General features: G+C 40.2%; 1 protein-coding gene across 4 annotated transcripts in view; it reads left to right on the top strand.

The window, feature by feature from the left end:
* Positions 1–20,790, top strand: part of LOC125293150 (E3 ubiquitin-protein ligase NRDP1) — a 118,639-nt gene that overhangs the window by 88,273 nt on the left and 9,576 nt on the right. For all 4 annotated transcript variants that reach the window (XM_048240870.1, XM_048240869.1, XM_048240871.1 and 1 more), the window contains exons 3-4: positions 229–500; positions 15,454–15,589. In XM_048240870.1, the coding sequence (XP_048096827.1) occupies positions 229–500; positions 15,454–15,589 (408 nt within the window). The remainder of the gene's footprint in view (positions 1–228; positions 501–15,453; positions 15,590–20,790) is intronic.

Below are 20,790 nucleotides of genomic sequence, written 5' to 3'. Positions count from 1 at the left end.
GCCGAGATCAGCTATGAGACATACGTTCACACTCGGTATCATGTTTCAACACACTTTAGGTCAATATCACACTGGATTCTCCTTTAAGTTTAAATAGGACAAGTAGTTAGGATATTTTCTGTAATCAGGCTGATGACTAAATTAATTGCTGCCATACTACCATTTTAGGCTGTTTGATTGATTTCTCTCCTGTACTCACATCTTTTTTCCCCTGTTCCTCATGTTCAGGCCCCTCATTGTGAGCATGCCTTTTGTAATGGCTGCATCACACAGTGGTTTGCCCAGCAGCAGATATGTCCAGTTGACCGCACAGTGGTGACGCTTGCCCACTTGCGTCCAGTACCGCGGATCATGCGAAACATGTTATCCAAGCTGCAGATCACCTGTGATAATGCCAGCTTTGGCTGCACTGCAACACTGCGTTTGGATCAACTTCACTCACATCTCAAGGATTGTGAGCACAATCCAAAGAGACCGGTCACCTGTGAGGAAGGCTGTGGGTGAGTGTGGCATTCTGTACTAAGATCAATATAGTTTTCATATAATTGTGTGGATTGTATACACTACCCGGCCAAAAAAAAGTTACGCTCTAGTATTTTGTTGGACCTCCTTTAGCTTTGATTACGGCATGCATTTGCTGTGTCATCGTTTCCACAAGCTTCTGCAATATCACAACATTTATTACTGTCCAGCGTTGCATTAATGTTTCGCCAAGATCTTGTATTGATGACAGGAGATTCGTACCACTGCGCAAAGTCTTCTCCAGCAGATCCCAAAGATTCTCAATGGGGTTAAGGTCTGGAGTCTGTGTCTGGTGATAATGTGTCATGCTCCTTGAACCACTCTTTTACAATTTGAGCTTGATGAATCCTGGCATTGTCATCTTGGAATATGCCCATGCCATCAGAGAAGAAAAAATCCATTGATGGAGTGACCTGGTCAGTCAGCTGCCCTCATTCTTTGGGTACATAACGTTACTGAACCTAGACCAGAACTGTAGCAACCCTAAATCATAGCACTGCACAGGGAGGCTCTTACCTATTTGCTTAGTTAAATCCAGGTGGTGACCTTTTTTTTTGGCCAGGCAGTGTTTGTTACCAGTTCATGACTTAAATTTGTTCCAGTTTTATTCTAAATGCATGTTTATTGTTGAAAATGTAAGAACTAGAATTAACTAGACTGCATTTCCGGCGGGAACTTTGAAAGTGTGCTTGCCCTGATCCGGTCACCAACGTGAGCAGACAGTGACATACGCTATGCTGAACCTGGCTTGATCCAAGCATTCTAACAGTGCCTTTCAGTGTTGGAGCAGTGGCAATACCTCAAAAGCTCTACTCAACTATTGCCTTGCGGGGTGAATGCGGTTCGTTGGATTTTACCTGTGGCCTGCCTTCGAATTTAGCTTCTATGACTAAAATCAAATCAATAAAATAAAACAACAGCAGTGATTGGCTGAAAAAATAAATAATGTCACACGTCTTGCACCTCTCAAACTGGGCTATCAGGTAACCTAGAGAAAAATTTGAAATTATGAAATATGACTAAGGCATTAAAATGCTGCTTGTTTGTCAGGATACTTTTTCACTGATTTATTTTAAAAATATGAGCTATGAGTGTGAATGTTATATATTCCATCCCCTAATTCTGTTTTACTGGTTTATTTTACAAATAATCTATATGGATTTGCTCTATAAAGACCTTATGTCTGTTTGGGATTGTTTTGAGAGCCTATTGATGTATCTCAGAATAAAGGAATGTCCACAACATTAGTGATGTTTTTTTGTATGTGTGAATGTATTTTACTTAACTCATTGAATGTAGCTGGATACTCATGAACGCATGTCTCTAATAGCCACAATAGGAGTTATTTTAGCAACACCGTATTTTGTGTGGCCCATAACGACCCAGTGGATCATGAAAACGTGCCAAAATTCACATTCCTTGCTTGTTGTTGGTACATAAATCCCATTCAGATTGCCACTTATCTGTGATGTAAGAGTTCAGTATAGGTTTAAGGTCTGGGGCAGGGATATGACATTCTGTGACTTCTTCATTGAGGACTTGCTTAGCAGCACTGTCCGCTTTCTCATTTCCCCTCAGACCAACATGGCCTGGGACCCAGCAAAAAACTACACTCAAGTTCTGGTTCTTTAGACGTTCTAGTTGATCAAGCTCAGCTTTGGTTGTACTTTTTGCGTGACATTAAAGCCTACTGGAAATGTTTAATTGCAATTTAATTGAATGCAATTTACTTTTACGATTAAATAAAATTTATTTATCCCTCTCACCCATAGTTTTCTATTTATTTACAAATGTACATAGGCCTACTGTAATTACATGTATACATAGTTATTCTACTGATCTTCATACTATTCATCCTGCACATAGACTTATTCTTACTACTCTTATAATGTTGTTTCTGCACTACAATGACACTGTTTCCACACTGCACATAGCTGTATGTTATGTACATATCTGTTATATATTTGTCATATTGAATATCCATATTTATTCTGTTTTATTATATTCTGTTAATACACTGCATATATCTATATTATTATTTCTACTATTATAATGTTACTGCTACATCTACATACATTATTCTACTTATTGTATGAGATAACTGCTAATACACTGCACATATTTATATTTAATTCATATTACTCTAAACCACCTTCTGTAAATCAACTGTATACTACTGTCTACATTGCACTATATTTCTTGACCTGTCTCTGTATATTTCAAGTCAAGTCAAGTCAAGCCAGTTTTATTTTTAAAGCGCATTTAACATGCACAGAGTGCAACCCAAAGCGCTCCACAAACAAGACACATAACAAAAAGACAAAATATGCTGGGTGGAGCGGCTGAATTAAGCCAGCGCGTCAAGTGACATCAAGACATGACAAATACATTTAAAAAATAACAAACACAAAAGATGCCGGATTTCATCACCTTTCTATACTTTGCATCACATTGCATGCATACTGTAGCTACATTAATCACAGCTAAGATCCTTGGTTGCTATGAAGGCCAGTCGTTCTAAATGGATGGTTACTATGGCCAAAGGCCAGTTATCTCTGCCGTTGTCAAGCGGGCATATCCTAACTTTATCTTATTTTAAACATTTCTATTTTACTTAGCCTACTTCCATACAGTGAGTCCCATTAAGAAGTGGCCACTTCATTCGCGCTTACCTTGATTCACGCAGCAACATTATTAAATTAATCTGTCACCATATGCCTATGCCAACGTTTGTAAGAGGAGAATCTTTTAATTTGATTCACAATGAAACGTTACATGTAGCCTGCTACATGTAAACAATGAGTAGGCTAGTTTTGGTTGTTGTTGGTGGTGTTACTGCATCCCTTAGTTATGCCTACAATGCAAAATTGTTCCCTCGTGATCGTTAGACGCATTTCAAAACATCGCGACGTGAAATGCCAACACAAAACATTGTTTGTGAATCGGTCTTATTAGGAGTCCTCGCTTAAGCTGTCACAGACTCAGGCGCTACTTTTAGGGCTAAAATGCTTCCTGAATTACTCTTAGTAAAAAAAAAATAGGAGTCCTAAAGTTATGAGTACAAGCATCTCATATCAAATGACCATGGCATTACGCTAAGCAACATAAATCCCATAACGTTACAGCAACATCTCCTCCCTATGACCTAGCTAGCTAGCTTCTAGCCACACAAGAAATGAATGACGTTAAATCTTCGCTTAGCAACAGAAGGGGCACATTTATGTGGACCACTACAACATGACTCATTATGTCTGTAACTCTATAAAACGCTTACTTTCATAAAGGAAGCACACAATCCAGCACATACACATGGAAACCGATATTTTAGGTACTTGGCCACAAACTCAAAACGTGTCTCTCTGAAGCTCTGTTCTAGAATATTTGCTCTGAAGTCTGTTCCCGTTGCTAGGCAACATCAAATAAACAAAATGAGAGTCTTTTCAAGGTATTAAAAGTGTACGAGTGGATGTGTGTGGTTTGCAATTGGAATAAACAAGAAATAACATTTCCAATAATTTCCCATGATAAATTACATAATATTTGCACCTTCCTTACTTGTGAAGCTCACACCGTATTTCAAATGTAATACAACGTTGCCACCTAGCGTTCAGATGTAGGCTATTTAACATTAACGTGACATTGCTTGCTTATTCTTTCGTCAACTCCATGCTTTTAGGATAACAATCTTTTTTATCATAGTTCCCTCTTCAATGAGCGATTACCAGCTCGTTTTTGTAAAAGAGAGAGCTGTTTATTGTCCCTAGGTTTACAGAAACACCTATTCATATTAATACGTAGCCTATGGAGTGCTGCCGACCACTGTTCATTATGGCCCAGAATGCCTTGCATGTCTTTATAACATAACAACACAGTAAAACCTAAATGCCCGTAAACATATGCATTTGCATACTTGTAACATTTTTAATAATACTCTCCCATCATGATATTTAACAATAATGAAATTTTTAATTTGAATACTGTCAATGTGAAAATAACTGTACTATGTCAGCAATAAATAGCTAATGTTCTCCTTACCATTTCAGTTTGTAAGTCCATACTATCCCATGGCAGAGCAAGGACTTCATGATTGGGCAAGGTTGCCCAGAGACATTGTGCATACTAGGAAGGCATTGTGATAGATGTACCAGTACAACTGCAAATGTGGAAGGTGATAGTTACCAAATATGGGTGGGTGGTTTGCCAAATGCTGGAAACTTTTGGAATGTTTTCTCTTTTTTTTAGCTTATGCACCCTCACATTGGAGTCCCGAGTTCAAATACAAAATTTGGTATCGATATGTGACAGTGTTCCTGAGATATGGACGACTTCCTGTTTTGGAGCTTAGCCGCCCGATTTCGTTTAGCTGTGACGGGCAAACGCCTTTTCAAAATCAAAATCCTTCTGGTAACTTTTGTGAGGCTTGGTCCAAGGATAATGTATGTCAAGTTTCGTATGCGTTCAGACCAAATTTGTGACCTGTGAAAATTTAGTTTCACTTTCTGTTCAATCCAATATGGCGGACGAACGATTACGCCCACCTGACGCCATCTTCGCGACCAACTTACACGGTACTGACCGGACGTTTTAAAGTTGGAACGGTGTCTCTGTCTCAAAGGGCCTAGGCGCTAGGGCTGACAAAAAATTAGGGAGACGGGAAAAATAATAATAAAACGTAAGAACAATAACTGTGCTTTGCAAGCACACTTAATAATAATAATAATAATAATAATAATAATAAATATAACCGCAAGCGGTGATTTACGGGGTCCGAGCAAAACGAACATGAGGTAGCATAGCTTTTTAGTTTTACATATGCTTTGATTGTTTGGGCCCAATTATTCAAAAGAAACGTGATCGGATTTCGGTTATCGGATTTCAGTTACCGGATTTTGGATTGGATCAAATCTTGAAAATGGCTTGTTCAAAGGGAAACAAGGATCCTGAAAATTGGATTAGATCACATAATCTATTCTTGGTTTTGATCTGGATAAAGTTCTTTGTGTTGTTCAAAACTTTTGAGTTGGATTGGAATAAATTTGATGCATAAAATTAGGATTACCCTGTGCTGTAACGTTATAGTGTGCTAACCAGGGATTTGTGTAAAAACCAGAGGGGGGGATGATTTTGAATAAGTTTGTAACCCCCCCAAAAAAAAAAAAAAATGAACGAACGATTCATAGCCTAGTAATGTCATGGCTAATAATAGCCTTTATGATGTTTAGCTTTTCTCTGAAATTGTGGCAAAAGTAAACATTTTTAGAGCATAAAACCAGGGTGAAAAAGATGCATCTGAATGTAGAGATTAATATGAATTTTGAGTCTAGGTCAATCTGGTAAGGAGAAATAAGCATTTTTGACAAGAGCACATCAGTGAAGACCTCTCCTGGACCACCAACACTGCATCACTGGCGAAGAGAGCTCAGCGCCGCCTGTACTTCCTGCGGAAACTCAGGCGAGCAAGTGCTCCACCAGCCATCATGACCACATTCTACCGAGGCACCATTGAGAGCATCCTCTCCAGCTGTATCGCTGTGTGGGGCGGAAGCTGCACTGAATACAACAGGAAAGCCCTGCAGCGCATAGTGAACACAGCTGGAAGGATTATTGGTGCTTCACTCCCCTCCCTGAAGGACATTTACACCACCCACCTCACCCGCAAAGCGACCAAAATTGTGAGTGATGCAAGTCACCCCGCTCACAATCTGTTTGATCTACTGCCCTCTGGGAAGAGGTATAGAAGCCTGCGCTCCCGCACTACCAGACTCACCAACAGCTTCATACACCAAGCTGTAAGGATGCTGAACTCTCTCCCTCCTCTCCCCCCTCCACCCTCAGCTACATAACATCCTGGACATTGGACCCACAATGGCCGCCTGCACTACTCCACTTGCACACTTGTACACTTTACAACTTGTTGTTGTTGTCCTGAAAACACAACACTTCTGCTGCTCTTACATAACTTGCACCACTATGCCACTTTCTTTCTTACTTAGGTCAAACAGAACTACCCAAGCCTTTTATTGGCCTGACTTTGCACTAGTATTTTATTGACTGTCTATGCACAATTTCAACCAAATTTTGCTGCTCTTATTTTTTTCATTATTATATGTGCCCTCTTATTTACTTATTTACTTACTTTTTTGTTTACTTGAATGTTATGTTTGTCTGTGGACTTAAATTGGTAAAATATGTCTTGTCTTCACCGTGGGATAGTGAGAAACGTAATTTCGAACTCTTTGTATGTCTGGAACATGTGAAGAAATTGACAATAAAGCTGACTTTGACTTTGACCTTTGGGTGCAGTACCCCAAATTTTGGGTTATGGGTAGTGGGTGGTACTGGTAACAATACTTGAAAATGTGAAGTTTCTAGGACTTACGGTTTGTAGGAATATAGGTGATCTAGGAAAAGTGGTCTAACTTTATTGGCCTATATCTCTGAAATGGAATCAAAATTCTGACCGATAACTTTTGTGAGGCTTGGTCTAAACATTGTCTGTGAGAATTTTGGTGAAGATTTGATTATTTTTGAAGAGTGTGAAACTGTTTATAATGTTTGGCTTTTCCATGAAATTGTGTCTCTAGTAAACATTTTTAGACCATAAGACCAGGGCCAAAAAGATGCATCTGAGTTTAGAGATTAATATTATGAAAGAATTTTGAAAGAATTAACTTTTTTTTCCAACAGCGCCACCTTTGGGTGCAGTACTCCAAATTTTGGGTTATGGGCACTACTGGTAACCATACCTGAAAATTTGAAGAGTTTTGAAGTTACGGTTTAGGCTGCAGTATGACTTACAGAATTTTGGCAAAAATTGAACGGTACAGAAACAATAGGGGTCCTGCAGCTATGCTGCTCGGACCCCTAATAATAATAAAACTTAAAAAGTACAATAAGTGTGCTGCTTTGCAAGCACACTTAATTATGATGATTGGCTGAATCAAGTCAACACATTTATGCATTCATGTCATAATCAGGGGTGGAGACAACTGAACAATCTACTCAAGTAGAAGTCAGTGGTGGACTGTCAAGACCTGGAAGGTCTTCTCTGCATGTCTAATTGATAAAAAATCATGGATTCTTGAATATGATATAAGTTTTCAATTTATTATTTATGTCTGCCTCTATTTACCACTGCCTTTTGATTGACAGCTGTGGTATAGACAGGATAATTGGGGCAATGGGGCAATTTAATTTTGCTTTTTTATTACAAAATGTCTCTTTGTTATGAAAATATAATATCTCTTTTCTGTAGTCATTTTACTTATAGTGCAGCAGATTAGTAAAAAAAATCGTTCACTTTGGTATAGAAGCATGACATTTGGCACAGATACTCTCTAAGGGTCACTATTTTGGAAAAAAGCGCTGGCCATTCAAAAATTCAATATGGCGGCCATTTTTCAAGATGGCCACCATTGCTATTCAATGCTTATTATATCAATTATTCAAACAGTGATCTAAGCATACAATTTGATACAAATACTCTCTAAAGGAAATGTTAATGGGGGGAAAAAATGCTTGTCCCTCAAAAATTCAAGATGGCCGCCATTTTTAAAGCTGGCCACCATTCCTGTCGAATATTAATCATTTCAATTGTTCAAATGGTGATGCAAGCATACAATTATGCAGAAATACTCTTCAAGGAACACTCTTTTGGGAAAAGGTATGTGCCACTCAAAAATTCAGGATGGAAACCATTTTTCAAGATGGCTGCCATTCCTGTCCTATGTTCATTGCCACTGTTTCCAAAAAGTGATACAGAAAATATGCCACAAATATTCTGTTAAGGCCACTTTTTGGAAAAACTGGATGGCCAATACAAAATTCAAGATGGAGACCTTTTCCAAGATGGCCGTCATTTCGGTAGTATGTACACTGATGCACACATGCATGTTAGCAAAAATATTCTAATGGCAACACTTTAAAAAAAAAAGGCAATCGCAAAAATTCAAGGCATTTTTCAAGGTGAGTGTTGCTTTAATAATGTACTCTGTTGGGACTGAGTTAAAAGGAAGGATTGAAAAAATAACAAGTTCTATTCACATTTTTTCCAGCCTGAGATTGAGAGGTTGTGCCCTGTCGAGTCATAATAAAGACTGTTAAAAATGGTAGCCAATGCCTCCTAGCTTGGCAGTCAGTAAGTGTTGTATTGGGGGCAACATATCCAGGAAGGTGTTCATATACAGTACATCACGGTCCAGAATCAGAAAATCGTCTCTCGCCCACTGCAAACTTACTTTTTTATTCACATTTGCAATTGCACAGTTCTGTGCAAGTGAAACCCAATCTAAAACATTTGCATCTTCCACGGCACTCTGATTTGCAGCCACACTTGGCTAGCTGTTCACAACTTTGTGCAACTGGTGCATTTGCTGTCCAGAAGACCCCGCATTGTTCACCAAGCTTTTTCCATCCCCAGTCAGCAGGACTCTGCTTCTGACTGACACTGGGTTGCTTGACCCCATATGCAGCCTACCTGATATGCAGCACGTTTAGTGTGTTGAAGCAGAGCTGCCCTTGTTGGAGGAATGGCTTCATATGATAATAATAATGATAATAATAATAATAATAATAATAATAATAATAATAATAAAGCTTTATTTGTATAGCACCTTTCATACACAGAATGCAGCTCAAAGTGCTTTACATTTGAAGCATGTAACACAATAATAGTCAGTCAGTCATTATCAATCACTTTTCTTTGCTGTTTATGATATACTCAGCAACATATCAAAAATATAAAATGACGCCATAAGACTGGCAGCCTTAACCCTCTTACCCCCACAAGCACGCATATGGCAACTGTGGCAAGGAAAACTCCCATATTCCAGGAAGAAACCTTGAGCAGAACCTGACTTAATAGGGGAGCCCATCTGCTTCTGGCTGGCTGCCCTCCAATAGTAGCAGATGTAGAATAATCTGAAAATGTAGTCTACAGGATAAGATGAGTTAACTAAAAGCTTTCCTGTACAGGTATGTTTTCAGATCTTTTTAAAAATATTTACTGAACTTCGCCTGCTTGATGTACAGAGGCAGGGTGTTCCATAGTTTGGGGCATAATGGATAAACGCAGCTTCTCCACTTGTTTGTGGAGCACTTTGGGTACGATTAAAAGATTAGAATTGGATGATCTAAGTTTCCTTTGTGGTTGATAAGATATTAAAAGCTCAGAGATATATGAAGGTGCTATGCCATTCAGAGCTTTGTAAGTAATTAACATAACCTTAAAATCAATTCTATAGGAAATAGGGAGCCAGTGCAGTTCAGCCAACACAGGGGTGATGTGTTCTCTCTTCTTAGTCTTAGTTAAAAGTCTAGCCGCAGAGTTCTGTATGAGTGCCAATTTCTTTAGATGTTTTTGGGAAGACCAGTGAAAAGTGCATTGCAGTAGTCTAACCTGCTAGTGATAAAGGCGTGAATTAGTTTTTCTGCATCTTGTTGAGTTAAAAGGGCGCACTTTGGCAATGTTTCTCAAGTGGAAATAGGCTGTCTGAGTAACTTTACTGATATGGGGCTTAAAACTTAACTCTGCATCTAAGATGACACCGAGGCTTGTTACTTTTGGTTTGACCTGGTGTGCCAAGTTCCCCAGATTACTAAGAATAATATCTCGCTTTAGTTTTGGTCCAACCAGAAGTACCTCTGTTTTGTCATCATTTAGTTTCAAAAAGTTTTTTGCTCATCCACTGATTAATGGAGGTTAGGCATGCAGTGAGGGAGCAAAGGCCATCTGGGTTAGTTGGCTCCACAGAAAGATACAATTGGGTATCATCTGCGTAGCTGTGGAAGTTTACATTATGCTGACTTATGACGTTTCCCAATGGAAGCATATATAGAGAAAATAGCAGGGGACCAAGGCAGCTCCCCTGGGCCACACCAAAAGGCAAGTCATGTTTTCAGATACATGATCTCCTAGACTGATATAAAAATCTCTGCCAGTAATGTAGGTTTGAAACCAGTTTAGAGCATTATCAGAGAGACCCACCCACTTCGCAAGGCGGTGAATTAGGATGCTATGATCAATGGTGTCAAATGCCGCACTCAAATTCAGAAGAATAAGGATTGAGACTTTGAGTCGGTAGCTAGTCTGAGATCATTGACTATTTTTACTAGAGCCGTTTCTGTGCTGTGATTTGATCTAAAACCTGATTGGAATTTTTCAAGGATACTGTTTTCGTTGAGGAAGGTATTTAACTGATTACAAACAACTTTTTCAAGTACTTTGCTCAAAAACGATAGATTTGATATAGGCCTGTAGTTGCTCAGATTGGTATGGTCAAGATTTGACTTTTTAAGTAAAGGTTTCACAACAGCGGTTTTAAAAGCAGTTGGAAATATACCTGTTTCTAATGAGGTATTTATTACCTTGAGAAAAAAGGGAGCTAAGCCATCATATACTTTTTTGAGGAATGTAGTAGGGATTGGATCTAAAACACATGTTGAGGAGCCGGTTTGAGTTATAATTTTACCAAGCTCAGATTGAGTAATAGTGCTAAAGGACCTTAATTTTGGGGGGCTGTTTTTGGGTGTACTATCAAACATATTACTTGTGTTACCAATAGCCTCCCTTATAGAAATGACTTTGTTTTTGAAGAAGTCTGCAAATTCTTCGCATCTTAGAGAGATGCGATATGGCCTCTGCTTTCAGGCAAACATGTCAAGTCTAGCCTCATCTACACTAACAGCTGTGTTTGATCGATCATACAGCAGGACCACAAACTTCTCAAGGATTTCCAGGTCACTATTGTGAAAGAGTGGAATGTTGGTGGCAATCATTTTATAGACATCATGTTGAGAAACATGATGGGTAGGTGCTGATGGGAGGGGTTCCTTTGTGTCTGTCTGACAAAGACAACATTTCATCCAATCAGTTGATCTCTTGGCTGACATGGGATTTTCATTTGCCATTTTGGGGGATTGTTGTCTGATTGAGGTGGTAAAAGAATAACCCCTTAATCATAGACATAGTACACATTCAAGTATGGGATACAACTAGGTTCGGGTCACCTACACCTAGCCCGATCATTCATCCAATGCCATTTAAGTCCCGTGTGATCTGTACACCTTCCAGGTAAGCATACATGAACAAGTCATGTATTGCCCCGGTTACCCTTGGCTCGGCTCTCCTGCGCTGGCACAACCTGTCAATTCAGGAGCGGCTATCTAACTACATCTATTACTAGCTAATTGATGAGGGGCTGTTAGGCAGCATTTGGGACACTAAACTTAGGTTTACTATTACTAGTCAAGAACTACAGTCTAAGTAAAACTAGATCAGCTGACACTGAACCCCATGCTGAGTTCCACAGCAGTGAAGTCACCAGTGTGCCCTGGTTGTGTAATGACATTCACTCTAAACAAAACCTTCCTTAACACATTACATTGAGCTCTGACAGAAATGGTGGCCATCTTGAATTTTTGAGTGGCACACCTTTTTTCATGAGAATGTTCCTTGAAGAATATTTGTACCAAATTTGATGATAGCATCACCATTTGAAAAATTGATGTAAGGATTCAAGAGAAATGGCGGCCATCTTGAAAAATGGTTGCCATCTTGAATTTTTGAGGGACAAGCACATTTTAAAAAAAAAAAACATTCTTAAGAGAGTATTTTCACAAAATGTTATGCCTACATCACTGTTTGAACGATTGACATAATGACATTTGACAGAAATAGCGGCCATCTTGAAAAAATGGCCGCCATGTTGAATTTTTGGGTGGCCAGCGCCTTTTTCCCAAAAAGTGACCCTTAGAGAGTATCTGTGCCAAATGTCATGCTTTTATACCAATTTGAACGATTCTCTTGAAATATGCCATTAATCTGCTGCCCTATTATCCTATCACTAATAATGGACAGAACACATAATAGGCCTGTCCTCTATGGTACATCAGCAACAAAATAATTCATATGTGTTTTGTTATGAAAGTGATGTGGCTCCTTTAAAAGCATGTGTGTAGAGAATGAGAGATTGAGCGAGAGGGACAGAAAATGCACATGAACAGTTAGCAAGGCATCTGCATTTATAATTATTCCTAGAAGCAATGAAACTACATGAATTAATAATAAATTGAACATGTAGTGCAATTTCATGATCAAATTTGTCTTATCAATCAAAAAAGTAATTTCATGCTGTCGACCATTGGTTTGGGCATTTTGTTTTAAAAACAAAGTACTGGTTCAGGCACCATTTTGGCATCATTTTAAAAGTATTGATTTAGCACCGGTATCGGATAAAACCCAAACGATACCCAACCCTAGTTGTGCATGACCTGACGAAAAACAAAACCTCCTGGAGAGATTTCAGGTGTGCAATAACTGTAAAAGGCGTCTTCATAAAATAGGGTGGTGTTGGTGATTGAGTGCAATTGAATTGTTTACTGAAATCAGAACTTAAACAGCCTTTGAATTCTTAACTCATTGAATGCCAAGCTGTTTTCGGAAGCTTTGTCCTAGAGTGCCAGCAATCTAGACCATTGTTGATGATTTTTGTACAGCCACAGCATATTCTGTTATGGCTATGAACACATACAATGGCTCGTTTGAAAGGTGAGACTTTAAGCTCTCAATGGTTGCAAACCGTGTATTTCTACACGTTTCTGTTCCTGAGAAATCGCAAGCTAAACAGTGACTAGTTTTCATCAAAATCGCTGGTTTTTTTTTTCTAGAAATGGAGATATAACGTCTTTCATGTAATATGAAGTGTTGCCTTTAAAGTTTCCGGGTAGTGACCTAGCGAGACTGCCACCTAGTGATAGACCCACGAAAATGGCCTGGTTTTGAGCTGACGTGCATGCGTCACTGATTCGACCCAAAGCGGCAACCGAGTTATGATTAATGTCCAGATAAAATGTCCAGATTGTGCGTTTTCATGAGTTTTCGATCTCATATAATTAATTTCCTTTCATCACAGAGTTCCCAAATTCACATATAAGGTGTGTTAGAGTGTCTAGTTTCGTAATAAAAAAAAGCGTTTTTGGTTTAATACTGTTGCCAATGAAAAGTCTGTCCTACACCATGGGTCTCCAAAAAGTCACTCTCAAGCTCCCCCTTCTGAGCTTGCCAGAGGCTGAAGCAGTAGCCTACATTTAAACACAATTGTTGCCACGAGGCATTCCAGCCTACGCATTTTATAAAAAAAGTAAATCATGCATAATTAAAAAATAACTCAATTTAGGCTACCGTAGACCTATTTGGCTATACGCAATGAGGTTTTTATTACAGCACAGCGCACGTTCAATGAATGAATGAAAGCGGATGCCTTGTCTCGCAATAAACAGGTGGAAATCCCGACACACTTTCAACTATATGAACAACAGGGACAACTATGACCATCCAGGATCATCCAGACCAAACGTGACGATTTTGCTACATAGGCTACTATTCCTATTTATGTACCAACATGCAAAACCCGAGCCTTCTAAATGGTTTAGTTCTTGCCCTATGGGCTTGTGAACGTTGACAAAAAAAAGAGGCCAAACAAAATCGACACCCCCCGACTAAAACTGCCTTTATCTTGGAAAGTATTGATCTTACATAAAAGTAATTTTCCTTGGTAACATAGGTACACCTGGCAGGGCTCTACCATGCGCCCATTTCACTCGCACATGCGAGTAAAAATAATGGTGTGCAAGTGCAAAAAAATATTAAGTTGCACTGGTGCGAATGGCTTCTAACCAAGTCAATGTTTGTCTACAAAATACACCGCAACATCGCGAAACATTACTGGGTGCGAACCATAAAATCACGTCGCCAATGCAGCATAAAAACTACACCTCCCATCAACTTTAGCAGTTTCGCGTTGTGATTCGCTAGTTGCTTCTATCAAATTCAAGGGTGCGCACAGAAAAAGCGGAAAGTTAGACTAGCCACGCAAGATGCAAAGTAGAACTAAGTTCTTCAATCCACCGAATTCATCATATATATTAGGAACATGATGAGATTCTGAGAATGCACTGAGAGAAGAAAAAGTTATGCCTTTCAGCCCAGTTGACGTATTGGCTGCAATATGCAAAATATAGCTGTAGCGAACAGGCACAAAAGTAGCCTCCCATAATACTCCCGTTTTCTTCAAAGGTAGAACGCTACAGACAACTCCAGGGGTGCATCCGAATAGTCAGGACATACTAACTTCCATGCATGCTTGTGTGTTTTACACCGAATACAAGCTGAAGTGCAAAACGAAAGTATGCATAGCATTTGGGTTTTGAGGAAGAGAAAATTCACGGTTTTAGTAGTAATATTGGGCAGTATGCAGTTAGATAGGTCACCATGGGCATATTTGGATTAGCTACAGGTGGATTCACAAATAAATAACTTGGCCTAGGGACCTACATTTGGCAGGATAACCTACTTCATATACAGGCTAAATGCAAATATGGCAATGCATTATTTTATTTGACATTAACAAAATGTAGAAAAATAGACTGAAAATAAAGTAGGCAATGATGTTCTTTAAAATCTTGTTTCCTCTAAATGTTGTCAGTCATTCTTAATCTTCGTAATTGGTGCACTGGCATGTTTAACTGTTAGCTGCAGTGTAAAGTTACATTATGTGTAAGTACAGAACTGTGCTCCTGGAAAAATCTTTTCAGAATTTTTTGAGACCTAAGTGCGTGGGCCCTGGTTGAATTGACATGGAATGACCCCTGTGCAAGTGAGTGACAGGAGTGTACTCATATAGAAAGACAAAAACAACCAATCACAAAGAAATGTTTTCTAGAAGTGTTACTGCCGATGACCATGCCATCTTCACTGTGTTAATGAATTAATTTTAAATCCAGTATCCTTAATTGTAGTAGTCCTTTGAAACATGTGCAATGTAATTGCTATACCTTGGCGAAGAAAGGTATCAATCAGATGATTTCAGGCTGTCCATTGTCATTTACTTCATGCATCATGCATCAATTTTGCCTGATCTGTACTGTATGTAGGCTAGAGATGCCCAAAGATGAAATGCCTGGCCACAACTGCATCAGACACTTGCGCAGTGTAGTGCAACAGCAACAGACCAAGATTGCTGAGCTGGAGAAGACCGCTGCAGAACACAAGCATCAATTGGCTGAACAGGTTAGACGTTTGTATCGTATTATGTATTGTTATAACATATAATGCATACCATGTAAGTGTAATTTGCATTGTGTTTGACTGTTTTCTTGCGATAATAAACTTGGAGACGATGAATGTGAAGGAAGCAGTAAATACATGTGTTTAGGGAGGGCATAAATGGATGGTCTGCCTACAGCAGTTAACTGCATTTGTGCTGGAACACATTACTATTGTTATATTGCACTATTGTGTTGTAACAACCAGAGAATTTGACAAGATATTAACGTTAGCTGTGCTAGATAGGCTTCCATGCATGTTAAAAGGACACTGTGTCATGTCATGTAAGGAACAAGGTAATGCAAATAAACATAGCCAGCACTGCAGAGTCTTTTTAACTTTATTAACTTATGGTAAATAAGTGTTACACTGCTGTGCGCAAACCCCGTGTTTATCTGACGTCAGGATGCTAGCACATTAGCAGCGATTAGTTAACTATGCTAACGTTAGCTATTACAAGTAAAAGCTTTGTCTCCTCCAAGTGACAAGCATATAATACACAATACTGGCTTACATTGGAACAGTAAATATCCTTGTCTAGTTTATTTACATTGAGTTGACAGTAGACCTGCATTATTTTCTTGATTGATTGATTAGTTGTTTGATCGTTAAAATGGGGTGGTTCAGGATTTTGGACCTCATTTCCAAGTTAGCAAGTGTGATATTTATCAGTGGAGACCGTTTTCAACACGTTTCCTCCAGTCCTTCTAGTTGCAAAGTTCGCAGGTGCTAGGCTAGCGTAAGTCATCAGTATGTGTTAGCCTGCCACTAAAAATAGTCTTACCCACTCCACAGTACACACGAGCTTGCAGCTTCATACTCTCTATGGGCTGCCACCTTTTATGCTTGTCATTTGCAGTTATTTTTGGTGTGTCCGCTCCACTGTTATATTCTTTTCAGTGTTTCTGTTGACAACTACAGCTTGTGGTTTATTTTCTTTCTCCCCAACACTACTGAACAGGACTTTTCAGGCATTTCCAACGCTCCTCCATTGTAGTTTTGTCCTCTTCTTGCAGGGCTTGGAATCTGTTCTGTAGGGTGGTTTGGTACAGTTCAGTTGTTCCTATGTCCTGGAAGAGCTGGATGTTGAATTTGACTCAGTGTAGAATATTGTCACAGTGGTTGTTGCAGCGTTTCAGCTTCAGTTGTATTTTGGCTGTCAGTAGGTGGTGGTCTGACCCAGCGTCTGCTTCCTTCCTCACTCGAACATCCAGGAGAGAGCGCCTAAACATCCAGTTTATGCAAATGTGGTCAATCTGGTTTTCAGTTGTGTGGTCAGGTGATACCCAAGTGGCTTTGTGGGTGGGTTTATGGGGAAAGAGTGTTCCTCCTATGACCAGGTTGTTCTTTGCACAGACGTCTGCAAAGATCTCTCCGTTCTCGTTCATGGAGCCAATTCCTTGTTTTCCCATTACCAGATGGTATCCACTGTTGTCCATTCCCACCTTTGCATTCATGTCTCCGATGAGCACAATGATGTCTCTTGCTGGTCTGGTCTGGATTATTTGTTGCAGTTGATTGTAGAAGTTGTCCTTTGATTCCTCATTGCCATTGTTAGTGGGTGCATAGCATTGTATGACTTGAAGCTTGATTCTTTTCTGTGTAGTTTGGAATTGTGCAGTGATGATTCTGGAGTTGATTGGCTCCCAACTGGTGAGGGACCTCTGCTTTTTTGGAGAGCATAAATGCTACTCCCTCAGTGTGTGATGCCTTGTCATCCGGGTGTCCAGAGTATAGTATGGACTCACCGCTTGCCAGTCTGACTTCTCCTGTCTGTATCCTAGGGCTGGGACTGTATGGATGTTTTCTTACAGTGGTCGGTAAGCAAGAAATTACCGCAGTTTCACGGTATAACCCCCCCCCCAAAAAAAAATGGATTATGAATTTTGTGCCGCCACCAGCCATCACAGCTAATTAAACTTTAGACAGCCGCAGCAACTTCAAAGATCACTGGACCAAATGCTTCAGACATGAAAGAAATAAGCAGTTTATCAACAAGGCTATCACGATTTTAGAACTGTTACATTCATGACGCTTATGCTAATGTTACAACGGTAGGCTACTGCACGTTTTACTGGCTGTGTCAGGTTGTAACAAAGGTAGGCCCTAGGCTAGGCCTAGACCTACATGTCGCTGTTAAGTTAAATTCTTAACAACCTAGAACATATTTTTTAATTCTTTCATGAACTAAACATGTATGACTCCTTTCTGGAGTCCTTTCTTAATTTCACAGCTTTCACGTTTAACAGCTTTATGTAAATCAAGTTTGAACGGAGAGAATAGAAAAGTGTTACGATTGTGCCAGTTCTCCCCTAGGCTACTCTCGCATAGTAAACAAATGGAATGTTAGAACATTGCGCTAAAGGTTTGGGTTTGCTTCATCTTTTGATAAGTTTTGAAGTTTTGTTTTGATGGTGACAGCATAACATGATTATCTGAGATTCTGCTACGTTTTCAACCCGGAATTGTGCATATGTCATGGTTGAAAATGTCGAAGTCGAATCCCCCAAATGTTTCACAGATTTTTTTTTTTTTTTTTGCGGTGATTACGGTGACGAGCTCAGACCCGCGGTAGGGTCACGTGACCACGGTATTGCGGTAATGCGGTTACCCTCCCAGCCCTACTGTATCCATCTGGTTTCACACAGACCTAGGACAGAGATCTTGTACCACCTCAACTCTTCTGCAATGACTGACATTTTCCCTGCATGGTACATGGTCCCGATGTTCCAGGTTGCGATGTTAATAGGTTGCCTAGAAGATTCCGCCGCACCCTCTCCCTATGGTTTTCAGTATTCGCCTTCATAGTCCCTTTGGCATGTCTGCCTGAAGAGTCTTCTTCTAGGCTTCTGGGTTTTTTACTTTTCATCAATGTTTCTGTAATCCTTTTTATCCACAACACGGGGGATTGGCCCATGCGCTTCACCAGAGCCCTGTTGGTCAGCATTACCTGCTTCCACCTCTCACGACGAGGATGTAGGGATGGGCTTTGACACCCCGGTCTATGTCACTTTCATTGAATTTTATTGAAAAGGCATTTGACAGCGTAGACCGTGTGTTGCTGTGGAAGCTCATGGCTCACTATGGTATCCCTCCGAAATATGTAAACATAATCAAAAACACATACCAGGGTATGCAATGTCAAGTGCTCCAGCAGGGATTTGCATATGAAAAGATCGAAATGCTCACTGGTGTGAGACAGGGCTACCTCCTATCTCTGTTCCTCTTCCTCTTATGTATTGACTGGATCATGAAACAAACAACCAGCAATAAAAAGAATGGCATCCAGTGGTGTCTGACAGAACACCATGATGATCCTGACTTCCCGGATGACATAGCACTGCTCTCACATACACACCAACAGATGCAGGACAAGACAACACGGCTGGAAACAACCGCAGCCACTCTCTCGAAGAGGTCAAAAAATGTACCTACCTGGGAAGTGTGATAGCTGTGGATGGGGGGTCAGAGGAAGACATAAAGTCGAGAATTGGAAAAGCTAGAGCAGCTTTCAACATCCTAATCAAGATCTAGAAAACAAAAAACCTCTCTCTCAAGACCAAGCTCAAAATCTTCAACTCCAATGTGAAATCCTTACTGTTGTACAGATCTGAAACATGGAAGAACACTACCATCATAAGCAAGCTGCTCGAGCATCATGTGGGCATCAAAGACTCAGCCCTGGAGTTCTTCCGGTCCTACCTGGCCGATAGGAACTTCTCTGTCCAGCTAGGAGACTCTATCTCCTCTCCTGTCCCCCTCACCTGCGGGGTCCCTCAAGGCTCTATTTTGGGTCCCATCCTCTTTTTACTGTACATTTTACCCCTAGGGGATATCCTGGCAAAACATAACATCTCCTTCCACTGCTTTGCAGATGACTTCCAGCTGTATATCCACCTTAAGGCTGATGGGCAGGCTGCACTCCATCTACTGCGTGACTGTCTTGCTGACATAAAGGCATGGATGGGTACAAACTTCCTCAACCTTAATGAGAGCAAGACTGAGTTCATTGTCTTTGCCAAAACCTCTCCGGCCTTCTCCTCCAATGCCCTGGGCCCCCTTGCCTCTAACATCAAGCCCTCTGTCAGAAATCTGGGCGCGATTTTTGACAGCAAATTCAAGTTCGAACAGCAGGTCAGTGCAGTAGTTAGGAAGAGCTTTTTCCACCTCAGAACCCTAGCTAAGACCAAAGCCTACCTGCCCCAGAGCAATCTTGAGAGAGTCATCCATGCCTTCATCACATCACAACTGGACTGCTGTAATGCTCTCTACACTGGCATCGATCAATCCCAGCTCCGCCGCCTGCAGTTGGTTCAGAACTCAGCCGCCCGACTCCTCACCTGCACTAAAAAACGTGAACATATCACCCCAGTTCTGGCTTCACTCCACTGGCTCCCCATCCGCTACCGCATCAATTTCAAACTCCTCTTGACTGTATACAAATCTCTCCATGGTCTGGCCCCCACCTACCTATCTGATCTTCTCCACCACCATTCCCCTTACAGAGCACTACGGTCAGCAGACCAACTGCGGCTGGAAGAACCCAGGGCCAGGCTGAAAACTTGGGGGGACAGGGCTTTTTCAGTGGCAGCCCCTAGACTCTGGAACTGTCTCCCCCTCCACATCCTTTCAGCTCAGTCTCTAAATGTTTTTAAGTCCCTTTTAAAGACCCACCTCTTTTCACTTGCCTTTGGCTAGTGTCTCCCTTTATGCCCCTGTGTTTAGTTTTAAATGTTCTTTTTTCTGCATTTCTTAATTTATTTTAACTGTAGCCCTTTTTGTTTTGTGCCTTCCTGTTTTTATTTATTGCACTTTATTGTGAAGCACTTTGGTGCGGCTAAGCCGTCTGAAAATGCGCTTTATAAATAACATTGACATTGACTTTTACAGCATACCAGTATACCACATTCCTATTCTGTGGAATATGCAACTGATGCTCTAAGAAGAACCTCTGGTGTTTTGACCTACTTAATGAAATACATTTTTATTTTGTTACATTTCATGAGCCAATATTTGTAGTTCATATTACTGTTGTCTTTAACACCAGGATTTATTTTCTCAGACTACAATTGATATTTAGAATGTCAAATATTTTTTGCATCCAGAAGGTTGTAGCGTGAGTAAGTGTGTGGAGGTGATTTCTGTGTTTTATGTGTGTGTGATTC

This window comes from Alosa alosa, chromosome 4 (assembly GCF_017589495.1).
Source record: "Alosa alosa isolate M-15738 ecotype Scorff River chromosome 4, AALO_Geno_1.1, whole genome shotgun sequence".
Lineage (NCBI taxonomy): Eukaryota > Metazoa > Chordata > Actinopteri > Clupeiformes > Clupeidae > Alosa > Alosa alosa.
The sequence above is the reverse complement of the archived record's forward strand: the minus strand, read 5'-3'. Positions and strand labels throughout refer to the sequence as shown.